The following is a 15,330-nucleotide window of genomic DNA, read 5'->3' as shown; positions in this document are numbered from 1 at the left end:
AGTCCAACTATGAACATGTACTCTGTACAGTGACTCGCTTCTTCCAAACTCGTCCCTTATAGCCTAACAGCGTGTGACACACAACATCGAGGCCTACTCATCCAGAAGCCAACACCCCGAGCTCAAACCAAGTCAGAAGCAGAATCTATTAGTGACTAACATTACCGTATATGAAAAAGAAAAAGTGGGGTATCTAAAAATCCCGATCATGTCGTATGCATATATCCACGTCACGCAAGAAACCCCAAACCACGAACCAAAGGACTCCAACCGGGGTTCGGCAGAGGTATCACAAATCACAAATCACAAATCACTTTTTCCGGACAGAAGCCTATTGCCGAACAGCCCACCCCGCCCCGGCCCATCCCAAAACACACCCTCCCAGGTGAGGGTACCTAGAAAAGGAAGGAGAGGGCGAATCAATCATAGACCGAAGCGCGCGACCACTTCCCGCGGGCGCGAATGCGCTTCCCGTAGATATAGAACAGATAGGGGATGGGGATGAGGGCGACGGCGACGAAGCCCAGCACGCTGGCGGCCCAGGGGACGCCCATCTTGGTGAACATGATGTTGGCGAACAGGGGGAAGCAGCCGGCGAAGAGGCTGCGCATGAAGGTGTTGGCGGCGACGGCGCTGGCGGAGACGGCCTGGAAGGTGTCGATGAGGTAGTTGAGGGCGGCCTGGAAGATGGTGAAGAAGCCGAAGCCCATGAGCACGGCGCCGATGCAGGGGCAGATCCAGTGGTACCGGAGGGTGCCGGTCCAGCCGAACAGGAATAAGCCGGCGGCAAAGAACACCGAGCCGAGCATCATGGGCGGCAGCCGGGCCTCGGGGACGGGCCGGTTGCCGTTGGCCTTGAAGCGGCGGACGTAGAAGCGCTGGTTGAGGAGGTTGATGGCGGCGCCGCAGAGGATGCCGATCAGGTAGGCCAGGAAGGGCAGGGCGCCGACGACGGGGTTCCAGCCGCGGATGCGCTGGAACTCGATGGGGAAGGCGGCCAGGCTCAGGTACAGGATGCCGTAGACGAAGGAGGCGTACAGCGCCACCAGGAAGCAGATGGGCGTGGTCAGCAGCGCGAAGGGCCGGATCATGTACTTGTTGCCGAGCTCGCGCAGCGTCACGTCCCACTCCTCGTGGCGCGCGTGCAGCGCCCAGTTGCCCGTGCTGAAGCGCAGGCGCTGCGCCTTGTACACCAGGAGGACCGGCGGGTAGGATTCATCCAGAAATAACAGGTCCAGACACAGGAAGAACATCATCATGATGCCCGTGATGTACTGCGTCCACCGCCAGCCCAGGTAGCTCTGCGTGATCGCCCCGCCCACGATCGGCCCCAGCACCGGCCCGCCGACCACCGCCATCGCGTAGCCCACGATCGCCGCCCCGCGCTGCTCCGCCGTCCAGATGTCGCTGAGCACCCCGCCCGTGTTGGTCACCGGGGCCGACCCGAAGAAGCCCGTGAAGAAGCGCGTCAGCATCACCGTCTGCAGGTCCTTGGCCGTCGCGGTGCCGAAGGAGAAGATCGCCGCGATGAAGTAGGGCGCCAGCACGGCGGGCTTGCGGCCGTAGACTTCGGAGATGGGCGCCCAGATCAGAGGGCCGAGGCCTGTGCGTCTGTTTGTGAGTTCAAAGGGGTTCTCGATGGTTTACTTTTTTCTAATGGAAGAAACAATTGAGGAATGGGATGGTGGCAAGTGCCAGTGGAAGAGCGTGTAGGGGTTAGGCGCGTACCGAATCCAAACAGCAACAACGTCGTCCCCAGCGTCCCGACTTCCTCGCCCACATGGAACTCCGAGTCGACCTGCGTTGTCCCGGTGGAGTAACTAGATGCGCGGCGCGTTGTTAGCATCTCACCTAACCCACACACCACTGCAAATAACCATAGGGAAGACATACATCGAACTCGCCCACGTAGCACCTATACACCAAGAACAAGAGAGATTAGCATATGCATATCATCCTCACCACCCCGAAACCCTCCGAACTGCAGCACGCGCATGCATAAAACGGGGAAACATACCCATCGTCGTCAACCCATACAGCACCGTCGTGATGGCCTTCTTCCGGAAACTCCAGTTCATGGGCCGGTAGGGGTCGTCGGGCCCGTCGAAGTCGACGATGGCGTCCTCGGTGGTCTTGGTGTGGGAGAGCGGGTGGGTGAAGCGGGCGGTTTGGCCGGGCTCGCGGCTGCGGATGCGCGAGACGAGCGAGTGCGTGCGGGTCTCCAGGGCGGCGGAGAAGCCCGAGGCGACGGTGGATTGTTTCTCGAGGGCGTTGGGGTCGTCGGGGTAGGCATTTTCGTTGGTGTTGGTGTGAGGTTGGGTTTGGGATTGCGAGTGAGTGGCGTGGTGGGGGGAATCGGAGGTGGTGGAGGTGGAGGTGGAGGTGGAAGTAGACGTGGATGAGATGACGGAATGCGATGAGGATAGTTGGTTTTGCTGCTGGTGGTGGTGGTGGTGGTTATGCGCATGCGGATGGGGATGGGGATTGCTGCTGCTGCTGCTGCTGCTGCCCTCGTGGGCCGGAAGTGACATGTTGATCTTTTCTTGGTATTTCCACAATTCAAATTCACCGATTCTCAACTATAGATAGATAAAGTTTCGACAACAGAATTTATAAACTGGAGAAAGAGTTCATGGCATGTAGGCTGCAAAAGTAACAAGAGTGTTTCTCCCGCAAGGTACTGAGTACACGGTTTGTATACTACGTAGATGAAGGAAGTCAAATAATAAGTGGGAGGAAGTCAACGTCACTCCCACGGAACAGTCCGCGCTTTTAATACACAGTACGTAGAATGGAGGATATACTTACATCCACTTGCAAAAAAAAAACTCTTGGGTGCCCACTTGCCTCGCTCTTCTCCACCGTGCCGTTGTCGGACCTCCGATCCCTGGGTCTTATCTCGGCGTTTGCTGGTTCAGTCGCCGAGGGTTTTTACTGGTTTGATAGATCCGTTATGTGTCGACTCTTTGTGGTGTATGTTGTATGTACTGTACATGTGTGCTGCTGTGATTGACCTGCAGCTCTGTCTGAGTATCTGCTTCACCGCACGACGATAGGCGTGACTATAGAAGGGTCCATCTGAAGTCTGGAATGCAAGAGAGCATGGCGCTACGACTAGAACAGGGTCTACCTGCCCTGCCCTGCCCTGCCCTCCAAGCAGCGGTATGAGGGACCAGCACTAGACTAAACATGCCGCAGTTGGACCTGCCTCACCTATCGACTAGCACTGATTAGCTACCATAGCTGGTTTAGTCTCAAATATCGACCAGCATCTGCACCCTTCGGCGCGCAAAGCCGAGCACCGTCACCTGGACGGCCTCAGCTCACCGATCGCATCCTAGTCACTTGCAGTGCTCGAGACAGCTTGAAAAGTGACTCACACCTGTCAAACCGATCACACACATCGACGACCCATACAGACAAGAGGTTTCAGCCCTGTCAAGACGAAAGGGCAATCCTATCCTCGGCAGTATCGGAAACCATCCGTCGGAGCATCCGCCCGACTCCTCGGACATATCGCTGGGTCAACTCGGGTATAAATCCGGTGCCGGGTTTCCGAGACGCCACTTCAAACTAACTCGGAGGACAGCCGACACGGCGCTGAACTTTGTCCACTGGGCAAGTCAATGACACTGAACCGCGGTGTATAGTACGTCCTGTGGATCTTCGCTATAACGAAGCAACTGGGCTTGGTCGATTGGTTCTTTGCAACCAGAGAATCTGCTCGGTATACTCAGCATGTTCAGGGTAGATATGTCCATCGTCAGGACAAAAGATGGACACGTGACCATCGGCTTCAAACTCGCCTAAATGGGTATAGTTTTTAACTAGGTATCTAGGTAGGGTCCTTTCTCGAACTCGGATCCGGTACAGTGGACTAAAACCTACAGCCATGCCATTGAAGTCAAAATCGCATTCAATCCCCGTCTATCTATCCCTGATCAGTTCGCAGTGTGTAAATATATTCCTCTGTATCATGTACGCCGGCGGATATTTGTACAACCCGTCATTAGATCTCGTCAATCGTCATCGACTTTCCCCCCCCCTCCCCCCCGGTATGTATAGATGCCCCAATCCCCCTTAGACGCTGGCACTGTGAGCCGTTTCCCACTTCTGCACCGCCTCCATAGCCGCCGTGACCTTCAGGCCGATGCGCGCGTCCAGCTCGTAGCTCTCCCACTTGGCCGCCTTCTCGAGGTGCTCCTTGCACTCCCGCACCTGCCGCCGCTCCAGCTGCAACGGGTCGCTCTCACCGCCAGTCTCCTCGGCGGTGACCGCCTTGCCGTGCAGCGCCTGGTACGTCGGCCGCTCCATCCACAGGTTGGCGGCCATTTCGAAGTGCGCGACCGGGTAGATCCAGTTGTCGCGCAGATGGCCCGTGAACAGCGACTTGTCCTGCGTGAAGATCCCCGTCTGGATCAGCTCCTTGGCCTCGTCGTGCCGCCGCATGGCGCGGAAGACAGCCGCGCGCAGGATCTGCAGGATGGCCTTCTCCTCCGGGCCCTCACGCGCCCAGGTCGCCTTGTTGTCCGGGCCCTCGGACCACGCCAGCTTCGAGAGCGACTCCTCCAGCTGGGCCTGGGTCATGCGGCTGTGGCCATTCCAGAAAAAGATCATCTCCTCAATCGGGTCAACGCCCACCGCCTCGACCAGGGAAACCTTCCATTCCTTGGCGCGGGCCTCCCACTTGGCGATCTTGCGCGAGACAAACACATCGAAAGGCAGCTGACGCGCCATGAACTTCTTCTTGCCGGCCAGGGGCGGGGCCGCGCGGAAGTACTCGGTCGCCTTTTCGGCGTGCTCGGCCGCGGCGGTGGGATCGGTCGTTGATAGACCCCGATACAGGCTGAGATGCGAGGCGCCCGCAATGTAGTAGTAGAGCGAGCGAGACCACGAGTTGAGATCCACGCACTAACAAGGTCAGTCAGTGGTTACAGTTTCAGGTTGCTCGGAAGATGACCTACCTCGATGAAAGACTCGGCACACAATTCGTATCTGTGGAGATACATCGCATTCAGACTGCGTTCGAATATTCGCAGTGCCTCGACCTGCTTGAGGGGACTGCGGTCCTTTCCGCACAGAAGCTCCAGGGCAACGTCCAGCTTGCGGTTGGCGCCATTCATGCGCGACTCTTCCAGCAGCCACAGCTGACTTTTAGGGAACCGTTCCCTCATCAATGCCAACAGAGCCTCGAGGCGCTCTTGCGGGTAGCCTTGCACGTCGTCCGGCGAGGCGGGATCGGGCATGATGTCGCAGTAGCGGACGAACCCGTTGGAGTAGCCGAGAATTGCGAACGCGGAGAGAGCTCCGATCAAATTGTGGAACTTGCTCGCCTGCCACAACATCTTGAGCCCGCGCTCCTTGTCTCCGTGGAACCCGATGATCCCGAGCAATTTACTGAACACGGGCGGGACCATGGAGATCAGGACCAAAAGAATGCCGAAACAGAAGTTAGCGCCCGAGTGGATGAACACGTCGATCTGGTTCTTGAAAATGTCAGACTCCGGATCCTGGTCCAGCATATCCGAAGTAGTGCTCAAGGTCTCAGTGCTGCCCGTGACCGTCAGACCGGTCAGTTGCTTCGCAAGCCCGGCGGCGTCCACAGGCGATGCAGGAGCCGTGCTGGTCGTGACACTGGGCCCTGGAAGTTTGGTCGAAGAGCTGTTTCGCTCCGTGGGAGTGCTATCTCCGGAGCTCCGCTCCTGCATGATGAACTTCTGCTCCATTTTCAGAATGGCATCCAGCGTGATGTAGGCCTTGCGTAGTCGGTAGAACCCTTTGATACTCTCCGTCAGACTCTCATTCAGAACCCCGACAACGGCACTCATGAGCTGCGCCATCGCCTGGCAAAGAGCGAATTCCGTCCCGGGCGCATAGATCTGGGAGTGGTACGAATTGGGCGCATTGGAGTTGTGTTGCGCTCGATGTTGATCATTGGCGGCACTGGTTTCGGCGGCATTGAGTCGCTCCGACGCTAAGAAAAACTCGCCGTCAGTAGGTTCCTGATTCAGTAGATCTAGTAGTGGCGACCTACCTTGACGCATGATCTCCTGTTCAAAGCCCAAGGTGGCACGGATGAAAGCGACCACACCTCTTCCGAGCTACACGACCGGACAAAAAGGATCACCGACCTCGATCAGCCGAGGCACAAAGCTCGTCCAGGATAGCATACATACATTGTGGAAGGAGGAAGTGCCTTCCGAGAGGCCATCCTCAGCACCGTCCACGTCGTCATTGAGGATCAGAGTAGCGGCTGTGTCCCGACTTCGTTAGAACCAATATACACCTGCAGCGCTAGCCCCCGGAGAGAGCGGGGGTGTTTTAGATCAGAGATTCGAGGTTCATGCAAAGAACATACCCCTCATGGCGTCCTCAACTATTCAAAGGCTTGACGTCAGCATTTCGTACGTATTGGTTTTGGCGCCGAACCTCGACACATGGAAAAAGGATTCACTCACGATCCCGTAGTTCGGACAAAGAGTCCAAAGACTGGGTGGAGGCATTGGCGCCCGGCTTCTTGCCGTACAGCCATGAGCCGACTCGAAACATCGTGGAAGGGGGGAGAAATCAAGATAGATTCGGAGAAGAATAAACAAATAAACAATTAAACAAAGGGAAGGTGAGCACGAGACAATTTCGAGGGGGAGGAAGGGAGAGGGATCAGATTCCAGTCACGAGCCGGAGGGGCCCGGAGCCCAAACGAAGAAAAGGCAGACGGAGAGGGAGAGACGGCGAATTTCCCATCAAAGCAGCAGCGTCGAGAGTTTCCGGGGACATAACCTTGCAGAACAGGGCGGGGATGAGAAATGGAAGGGCAGACAGGGTAGAAAATATTCCTTGGGGGAGAGAGGAAAGAAGCTTGACTTGGGGGAGCGATATTATAAGCACAAGTATCACTATGAAGGGTCCGGGAGTGATCTAAGCCGTGTCCACTTGCGGCGACGGCGGCGGCGGTGCGGCGAGGCGAGGCGGAGTTAACGCTGGTGGTAGACTCGAAACCAATAATTTGAAACGATAAGAATAGATGATGCAGCTCCGCTTCTTTGATTATTCCCGACCGGGAGAGGATGTTTTCACCCGGTAAGGACTAGGAGAGATTTAACTACTTGTAACTTGAAGGCAGCCTTGTTTAGGCTGAAGCTTGAGTGTTGTTGCTTAACTCCGTTGAATCAGACAAGATGTTGCGTCAGAGGGAATGAAGGCATAATGATTCGAGTTGTGCATAGTGGACAATCGATGTGTAGATTACTAATGCAGATTACTATGAAGCTAAGCCCAGTTGGGTGGAGCATCGGAGCTGAGTGCGGTGAGCTCTCCCCGTTGCTGCTGCTGCTGCTGCTGCTGCGGCTTGCGCGCGCTTGCTTGCTTGCTTTCCCCTCATCATCATTCCCATCATCCCCATCAATCATCTTCCAACACCACCTTATTCTCAACCCACGATTCGAACCGGGATAGACTCTCCACCACATACATTCGAGCTCCCATTCGCGCCAACCACCCACCCAACACCCCAAAACCACCTCGACACAACGCCCCCCGAACCACCACCCTCTTTCCCCGCCCACCATGTCCAGCACCCAACCCCAAGACAAGGCCGAACCCAGCCAACAGCCCCAACAACAACAGAAGCCCTCCGTCCTGGAAGAGGACGACGAGTTTGAGGATTTCCCCGTGGAAGGTGCGTACACCACCTCCTTGTCTAACGAATGACACCCACACCCACGCCGCATCACGATCCCGTACACCATCCACCCCCCTCTCCCCAAACCCAACCCCAAACCCAACCCCACTCAATCTGACCAAAAAAAAAAAAAAACAAAACAGACTGGCCCCAAGACGAAACCGAACAAGGCACCACGGCCGCCAACGGCACCGACGCCCACCTCTGGGAGGAAAGCTGGGACGACGACGACGCCGCCGAGGACTTTTCGAAGCAGTTGAAGTAGGTCTTTCCCCCCTCAGCTTCCGGCCCAGCTCTTCCCTTTAGGGGCCGTGTTCTCTGGACGAGTGCTCGGGTGCCGTGGTGATGCGGTTTGCGTGTCCCACGCTCTCGCCCGTCGAGTCTGGATGGTTTGGTTTTGAAGCATACTACATGTTTCGGGATCAAGGCTAATTGATACGTTTCTTATGGCTACAGAGAGGAGTTGAAGAAGGTGGATGCGTCGCGTTGAGTTTTTACTGTGGGAAGATGGTGATGAGGGAGGGTTGTTGGGGGGATATTGTGATGTCGATGTTATGAAGAATGAAATTTGAGTTCGATTTTCCCTCTTTTCTTTGCTTCCGCGGGGGGGGCGATGGAAGGGTTTGTGGGTCGTAGAGGGGTTTGTTGCTGGGTTGGTAGGGGAGGGGAAATGCAGTGGCTATGGGAGGGTGCCAGGTGATGTAGGCGTCTGCCCCTAGTGCTGCTGGAGGGGGGCGTAGGTGCTCGTGTCGGTTTACTGGCTCAAGTAGAGTGGGATGTTTCTTTCGAGCGGGGAGGGTCTGCTGTACTCTGGCACGGTAGACGCGGTCTCTTAACGGACTGCAAGAGTACTCTATAAACGAACTGCAAGAATACTAGAACACTACACATAAACATCTAGATGATAAGGCAAGGAGCTTCCCAATCTACACACTTTCTAGTCTACACACAAGCTCCGGCCCTCCCACCTACCGTATTCACAGCTTAGACCCCGTCACTGAGCAGAAACCTCGGATCAGAAAGAAGTACAGTCAAAAGCAGTTGGAATTATCATCATCCTTGTACATTACATTCGTTGAAAGCATAAGACCGCACGAGAAATTCCCCGAGATGCAGACAGACACGCAAGGGGACAGACGAACAACATAACGCACGCATATATGCACACAATCTCTCCCTCCCACATCTACCCCCCCCCCTCCCCCCCGCGGCACGCCTACACGGGACGTCCGTGCCCTACGCCTCCGGTGAGACATTAGATATATCGGTAAAAATTTTTACTTACTGGACAGAGCAGAGACGCCGGGGAGGTCCTTGCCCTCGAGGAGCTCGAGGGAGGCACCGCCGCCGGTGGAGACGTGGCTGAGCTTGTCCTCGACACCGTACTTGGCGGCGACGGTGGCGGTGTCACCGCCGCCGATGATGACGATGGAGCCGGACTGGGCGGCGTCGACGACGGCGTTCAGGGTGTCCTCGGTACCCTTGGCGAAGGGCTTCATCTCGAAGACACCGCAGGGCCCGTTCCAGAGGATGGTCTTGGCCTCGGCGATGACCTCCTTGTACAGGGCGACGGACTTCTCACCGACGTCCAGGCCCATGAAGCCGTCCGGGATGCCCTCGGCGTCGGTGGCCTTGCCGGTCTTGGCGTCCTCGGCGAACTTGTCGGCGGTGATGTAGTCGACGGGCAGGACGACCTTGACGTTGTGCTTCTTGGCCTTCTCCATGACCTCGCCGACGATCTTGCTGCCGGCCTCGTCGAACAGGCTGTTGCCGATCTTCACGCCCTCCAGCGTCTTCTTGAAGGTGAACGCCATCGCGCCCGTGATGATCAGGCTGTTGACCTTGGGCAGCAGGTTGTCGATCAGCTGGATCTTGTCCGAGACCTTGGCCCCGCCCAGGATGGCCAGGAAGGGCCGCTTGGGGCTCTCGAGCGCCTGGGCGAAGTAGTCCAGCTCCTTCTTCACCAAAAAGCCGGAGGCCTTCTGGGGAAGGTCGACGCCGACCATGGAGGAGTGAGCACGGTGAGCAGTGCCGAAAGCGTCGTCTGGTTGTGAGAGAAATTTAGGTTAGCTTCGTACAATGCATTAGCCAAACCAAAACGTACTGATATAGATGTCACCCAGGGCAGTCAGTCCCTTGCGGAACTCAGCAACCGCCTCCTTGTCGGCCTTGACCTTCTTGCCCTCAGCGTCCTTGGAGCTTCCCTCCTCCTCGGCGTGGAAACGCAGGTTCTCCAGGAGAATGATCTGGCCGCCGCTGGCCTTGTTGACGGTCTCCTCGACCTCCTTGCCGACGCAGTCCTTGGTGAAGATGACGGACTTGCTCAGCAGCTTCTCGAGCTCGGCCTGGACGGGCTCCAGGCTGTACTTGGGGTTGACCTTGCCGTCGGGGCGGCCAAGGTGGGACATGAGGATGACCGCCTTGGCGCCATTCTCAACGGCGTACTTGATGGTGGGGAGAGCACCAACGATACGCTGGTTGTTGGTGATGTTCTTGCTGGCGTCAAGGGGGACGTTGAAGTCGACCTGTCAGTCCAGGGGTTAGCATGGGGGGTTCAATTGCAGCAGCAGCAGCAGCAGCAGCAGCAGCAGAGAAAGTGAGGGGTAAACCTACGCGGATCAAGACACGCTTGTCCTTGAGGTCGACGTCAGTGATAGCGAGCTTGTTGGAGAGAGACATGGTGACTAATGAATCCGAGGGAATTGGTTCGGAGAAGGAAGGAAGAAGAAGAGAGAGAGAGAAAGGAAAATTGGAATGGGCTTTTTACTTTATGAGCACCGAGGGAGACTCGTCGAAAGATCTCACGGTGACCGAGTCTGGTTACAGCGGGTTTGGCAGACTGGCGGGGTAATTGTTTTGGGAATTGGTGGGGCGGCCGGTGAGCTGTGCTGGAGAGATTCGCCTGCTGCTCGGGCTGTTGCGGGACTGATGTCACTGCCAGACACATCAGTCAATCCCGCTTCGGATCATATAGGGATTGGACTGGCCAGTCGGGCCTAGTAGTCACTGACATTCAGAGCCTAGAGCCTAGAGCCTAGAGCCTAGATGTATACTCCGTACTCTTACTTTACCGGGTCTACACCCCATGGGCAGCTATAGCCATCTCGGCTCTGATGGAACTATCCTCTCCGTCCCGTTCCGTGATCCTCCCCCCGACCCCGGAGAAGTCATCCACCGTGGACCAAACAGCCAATTCCCCAACCCCTCGGCACTGCTGGACAAAAACAAAACATGCACTGTGTATTTCTCTTCATCTGCTTCTTAGAACAATCGAAACACATGTTTATTAGTGAGCGAAACACCCCTAAACGCGCATCAAACAACATTGCCGGCATGGAAGATAACCGAGACTCCACCCATGCGACAAGAACAAGCAATTCCCCTACCCAACCGTCGGTATACAACGCCCAGTAAGCATACAAAAGATCGAAAGCAGAGCCTAATGAAACAAGATGGAATGAAAGAATGGCACTTTCACACAATCCCCAATATGCCTAAAGATGAAAGGTCGTTCCTTTCTTTACTTTACTCTTCCTCCGAAGAGTTGGTCAAGGACAGATAAGCAGTCCAGGCGATACCGACAGAGGACACAAAAGGCTATATAGTATTTGGTTAGCATGGCGCAACAAAACACCGGACACCGACCATGGGAACTTACAATCTGGAACTGGATGGGAATGACGCGGAAGTTGAGGATCTGGACGGCAGGCCAGAGAACAAAGTTGGCCTTCAGCGTAGGCAAGTACACGTCTTGGAACTTGCGCGTCAACGCCCGCTTGCCACCACCTTCAGCCACCGTCATGAACGTGAAGAAGCACGCCAAACCTGTACGCCTGGTTAGCGATCCATCCGGCCGCACACAGTAACATGACGCTAGGGTTCCTCATACCGAAAGGGGCGAACATGAGCTGGTCGAAAGCCACCCGCTTCAACGCCGGAATGCTCGGGTTCTTCTTCGTGAGAGGGAAAGTGCGAGACAAGAAGCCGAACCAGTGAAATTGCACCGGGGCCATGAAGAAGCCGTATGACATGAACCGGGTGAGGCGCTCAAAGTCAAACGCTGGGATCGCGTGTCGCGCATGGCCCAGCTCCCCGAGAGCAGGCGGCTTTTCCTTGTCTAGATCGTGGATCTCAATCGAGATGAAGTCCCCACCATTGGATGAGCGGCGTGCGGAGCCAGCTCTGACAGCCGTGATCAGTTGTGCTACAGTGTCTGCGATTCCACCCAGAATCTAACGTCCCCAATCCACAGTCAGTATGGGGTGTCTCAAATGCATCTGCCGCATTGCGCTTATTTGCGGACTCTTACCGCATTGGTGACCATAGTAGTGAGGACTGTAGGCGACAAGATGGGTCAGTTTACTGGCAGAACGCTCCAGGGCCGGTCGCTGAACTCCTACCTGGTTTCTCCGAATAGTAGGAGTTGAATTTGGCGGCAAGCCGCGTTGCCGCCGCCATCTCGATAAGAAAGATTATCGTATGAAGCAGTGGCTATGGGTGAGAAATCGACGAGGGGCAACGTCAGTCTCAAGTCTTCGTGTAGTGGGAAGAAAAAGAGGTATTTAAGAAATGAGATATGTAGTGGTGAATTGTGTAGTAATGTGAAATTGTGGTAGTTTAAGAAAGAAGAGATCAAGAGTGTCTATCTAGCACATACCAAGCGACCGTAGATGTACCGCCGATTGAGTCCATCGAGAATGCTGCGACGACCAGCGGAGAACATGACGGAGACAGATTTCAATAATGTAATGGGGGGAGGAGGAATTTCACGGGATGGAAGAAAATCGAAGGCGAGGGCAAGGAAAGGCCGGGCTGGCAGAGAGGGCGAAGGTATGACGCAAAGGATAGATAAGTTTAAAAAAAGGGTTCGGGGTTTGGGTGGGTGCACAGGCAACAACTGAATAGCACGCAGTAAGAAAGGGGGATGGGAAAGAGGTTGGGATCGTCTGTCAAGTGGGAACAGATGCGATGAAGTAAGAGGAGACAGGAAGGTGAAGGAGATAAAATGTCGATGATAAAATGAGCCTCTTCGTCCAGCGAGTAAATCAGGCCAAGTCAGCAGGACTTTTAGGGGTGTTTGAGGGTTGGAGGTTGGAAGTTGAGGCAGTGAAGATGCGCAAGATCGAGGTCATACTACAGTCAGACAGTCAGACAGTCAGACAGGACAGTCAACTCCATCATCATTCAATGACCCTCTCCCTCTCCCTCCTTCCCCCTCCTCCACTTGCGTGATCTTCCGCCCTTCTCCGCCCGGCAGACCGACCGGCCCCCCTCCCTTCATTGCCGCTTTAGGGCTGAATTGCCGCCTCCTCCCCTCCTACGCTACCCTCCTAGACTAGTTCACGCCCCCATCTTGTTGCCGCTTTAGCTTGGCGATGTTATACTGTGCTGTACCGTACTCTTTTCTTGGTTGTGCATCATCTGGCATAACAATATAGTTTATTAACTTATTCCATACAAATACTGCACAAAACCTGCACCAGGGTCATCCTCTCATGGCCGTTACGCATCAGTCCAGGCATGCAAGCAAACAGATCTATACACAAGTTTACATCGTAGGCGGCATTCAAGCTGTCATGTTCCTGTCAAAGGAGAGAATATCCGGGAGGTCGCGGATGTCCGTCGTTTCGTTCGTATTGACATCCACCAGGCGCACGGCTTCCAGACGCAGGGCGCCCACGGCCAATGGCAACAATTTCAATTCGGTCGCAAAGCAAGTCCCCGGCAGAAGTGGTCTGTGAGGCTCGTCGTTAATCATACAGTCATCCACTCAGACAGAATACTACTTACCCAGCGCGAACATCTGTACTCATGGAAACAAGCTCGGCTTCCTGGCCAGCCACACTCTTCTGGAGCGCATGCACGATGTTGTCGTCCGTCACGGCTTCTGCAACCTGGGCTTCCTTGCGAATAGATGCGGATGAGGATGATGGACGCGCCGTATGGGTCCGGGGATCGGGTCTCTTGCGTCGAGGAATGGCTATCATGGCAAACTTTCGCGCGGTTGCGGACCGATTCACAATGAAGACATTCCACGAGAATGGCTTGCCGACTTCCACTCGGGGAGGTCCGGTGAACGTGATTGACACTCCAAGATCTGTCGTAGAATATGCTCTATCTCTTAAAGAGCTACGGTTAACTCCTGTTCCGCCTGCCATGGCGCTGTTCAGATTTTGATTCATAGGAAGGCTAGCCGGACGGTTGTTCCGCTGCAGTGCCTGGCTGGGAGCACCAAAGGTAGGATTGAGAGGCATAGAAAAGTCCACGTTGGTCCTCCACTGCATCAGGATTCGTGGGTTGCAGTTGTGCGATAGGTGAATCACGGCCTCCAAGGAGATATCGAGAACACTGACCAAGACCGTCGTTGACGGACTTGGATTCTGCCCGTCCTCAGGGGTTAATTTATATACCAGGGTGATATCATCTCGCGGTAGGCATCTGATGGGTGGGACAAGCCCCGGCGCATCTGAAAGTGTCTCGATGGTTCCGTCTGACAACCGGAGCTCGGCCTTGTCAAAGGTCACGTCGCATGTGAGAAATGGTGTCACTTCAAAGTCAAGGCTGGCGACGGTGGTTGGCCGCCCGCTATAAGAGTTCAGCCGAGCATATCGTATTCTTGCACTTGCAGCTGGAACAACTCGGATCGGATGCCCCGAACGTTGTTGAATATGGTAGATGGGATCTTCGGTCTGTTGTGCCGGGACAACGCGTAAAAGTCGGGAGGCTGGGAGGAAGGGATCTTTGAGAGAGAGGGATTTATCCGACGACAGAGGCTGCAGTACGTTGGCGGATGCTGGTATCAACGGTGGAAGGTAGTCGTCCCCACGAGATGTTTGTTGTTGATTCTTCGCTAAATTGAGGTTGGCGGAGGCGATGAAAAGAAGAGAAGGATGCGTGATGCGTATGCGCGGGCGTTCTATAGCAATTAGCACAACCAGAGCAATGGCTAAAGTTCTGGAAGTTCCTTACTGAGAAACGCTTCGATGCTCCAAATCACATAGACATGGTTGCCTTCCCCTGTATCACCCTCGAACTCATTGACAACCACAAGCGGCTCCTGTGCCTTGACGGCCCCTGAGAAGATCAGGTCTCTGGTCGAAGTCGGGTTCTCCGCGACAGTCTCGGCTGGATCGATAGCAAAGGCGTCCAGGCCAACCTCGAGTTGTGGAAGGTATTGCTTCAGGCTAGCAGGTGAACAATTGGAGAGTCGGAGAACAATGCGGACGGTGCAGAACTCATCTGTAGCCCGCTATAGATGAGTAAGAGACAGAGCTCGAGTTAGACGACAGGTCATAACATACCGAAGAAAAGAACGGAACGTTGTGGTATATGCGACAGGACAGAGGTCAGGTCTTCTGCGCCTCCTTCCAGAGCAGACGTCAGAGCAGCCTCCAAGTCTACATCTGAAGCATGCGGGACAACTGTATCTAGAACAGCATGCCTGAGGAATTCCCCGGGGATATCAAGACTCGGCATACTAGCGGGGTGACGATGATCGCATAGTCCCCTGCCGGTGATTGAACGAACAGTGATTGACACACGACAGATCGACCGAGAATCACAAATAAATCATCAGCCAGTGAGTTAGTCGCATGGCAAGCCAGGGACCGACAAATGGAGGAATGGGGACACTCCATGTTATTATGGGA

General features: G+C 55.2%; 6 protein-coding genes across 6 annotated transcripts; 1 reads left to right on the top strand and 5 right to left on the bottom strand.

The window, feature by feature from the left end:
• Nucleotides 1–159: 159 nt before the first annotated feature.
• Nucleotides 160–2,724, bottom strand: BO86DRAFT_389521 (MFS transporter). Its single transcript, XM_025672154.1, has 4 exons — nucleotides 2,018–2,724; nucleotides 1,894–1,915; nucleotides 1,729–1,820; nucleotides 160–1,603 (listed from the first exon to the last, which is right to left on the bottom strand). Exons 1-4 carry the CDS (start codon nucleotides 2,529–2,531, stop codon nucleotides 420–422), a joined length of 1,812 nt encoding a protein of 603 aa, XP_025527443.1. The 5' UTR covers nucleotides 2,532–2,724; the 3' UTR covers nucleotides 160–419.
• A 1,336-nt stretch (nucleotides 2,725–4,060) lies between these two features.
• On the bottom strand, nucleotides 4,061–7,049 carry BO86DRAFT_389519 (TTC39/IML2 family protein). Its single transcript, XM_025672153.1, has 6 exons — nucleotides 6,459–7,049; nucleotides 6,359–6,376; nucleotides 6,177–6,253; nucleotides 6,035–6,101; nucleotides 4,965–5,974; nucleotides 4,061–4,911 (listed from the first exon to the last, which is right to left on the bottom strand). Exons 1-6 carry the CDS (start codon nucleotides 6,547–6,549, stop codon nucleotides 4,081–4,083), a joined length of 2,094 nt encoding a protein of 697 aa, XP_025527442.1. The 5' UTR covers nucleotides 6,550–7,049; the 3' UTR covers nucleotides 4,061–4,080.
• A 316-nt stretch (nucleotides 7,050–7,365) lies between these two features.
• BO86DRAFT_389518 (proteasome regulatory particle lid subunit SEM1) lies at nucleotides 7,366–8,241 on the top strand. Its single transcript, XM_025672152.1, has 3 exons — nucleotides 7,366–7,678; nucleotides 7,825–7,942; nucleotides 8,138–8,241. The coding sequence occupies exons 1-3, from the start codon at nucleotides 7,567–7,569 to the stop codon at nucleotides 8,169–8,171; spliced, it is 264 nt and encodes an 87-aa protein (XP_025527441.1). The 5' UTR covers nucleotides 7,366–7,566; the 3' UTR covers nucleotides 8,172–8,241.
• Nucleotides 8,242–8,602: 361 nt separating this feature from the next.
• On the bottom strand, nucleotides 8,603–10,677 carry pgkA (phosphoglycerate kinase pgkA). Its single transcript, XM_025669022.1, has 3 exons — nucleotides 10,295–10,677; nucleotides 9,786–10,206; nucleotides 8,603–9,725 (listed from the first exon to the last, which is right to left on the bottom strand). The coding sequence occupies exons 1-3, from the start codon at nucleotides 10,358–10,360 to the stop codon at nucleotides 8,959–8,961; spliced, it is 1,254 nt and encodes a 417-aa protein (XP_025527440.1). The 5' UTR covers nucleotides 10,361–10,677; the 3' UTR covers nucleotides 8,603–8,958.
• Nucleotides 10,678–11,206: 529 nt separating this feature from the next.
• Nucleotides 11,207–12,462, bottom strand: BO86DRAFT_410116 (Mpv17/PMP22 family protein; the record flags this gene model as incomplete). Its single annotated transcript, XM_025674472.1, has 6 exons — nucleotides 12,339–12,462; nucleotides 12,082–12,172; nucleotides 11,991–12,016; nucleotides 11,571–11,913; nucleotides 11,340–11,506; nucleotides 11,207–11,278 (listed from the first exon to the last, which is right to left on the bottom strand). The coding sequence occupies exons 1-6, from the start codon at nucleotides 12,402–12,404 to the stop codon at nucleotides 11,207–11,209; spliced, it is 765 nt and encodes a 254-aa protein (XP_025527439.1). The 5' UTR covers nucleotides 12,405–12,462.
• Nucleotides 12,463–13,140: 678 nt separating this feature from the next.
• Nucleotides 13,141–15,284, bottom strand: BO86DRAFT_410115 (TRAPP trafficking subunit Trs65 domain-containing protein). The gene is made up of 4 exons (XM_025674471.1): nucleotides 14,983–15,284; nucleotides 14,651–14,920; nucleotides 13,472–14,597; nucleotides 13,141–13,416 (listed from the first exon to the last, which is right to left on the bottom strand). The coding sequence occupies exons 1-4, from the start codon at nucleotides 15,155–15,157 to the stop codon at nucleotides 13,248–13,250; spliced, it is 1,740 nt and encodes a 579-aa protein (XP_025527438.1). The 5' UTR covers nucleotides 15,158–15,284; the 3' UTR covers nucleotides 13,141–13,247.
• Between the last annotated feature and the right edge of the window lie 46 nt (nucleotides 15,285–15,330).

The sequence above is a fragment of the Aspergillus japonicus genome (assembly GCF_003184785.1).
Source record: "Aspergillus japonicus CBS 114.51 unplaced genomic scaffold BO86scaffold_26, whole genome shotgun sequence".
Lineage (NCBI taxonomy): Eukaryota > Fungi > Ascomycota > Eurotiomycetes > Eurotiales > Aspergillaceae > Aspergillus > Aspergillus japonicus.
The sequence above is the reverse complement of the archived record's forward strand: the minus strand, read 5'-3'. Positions and strand labels throughout refer to the sequence as shown.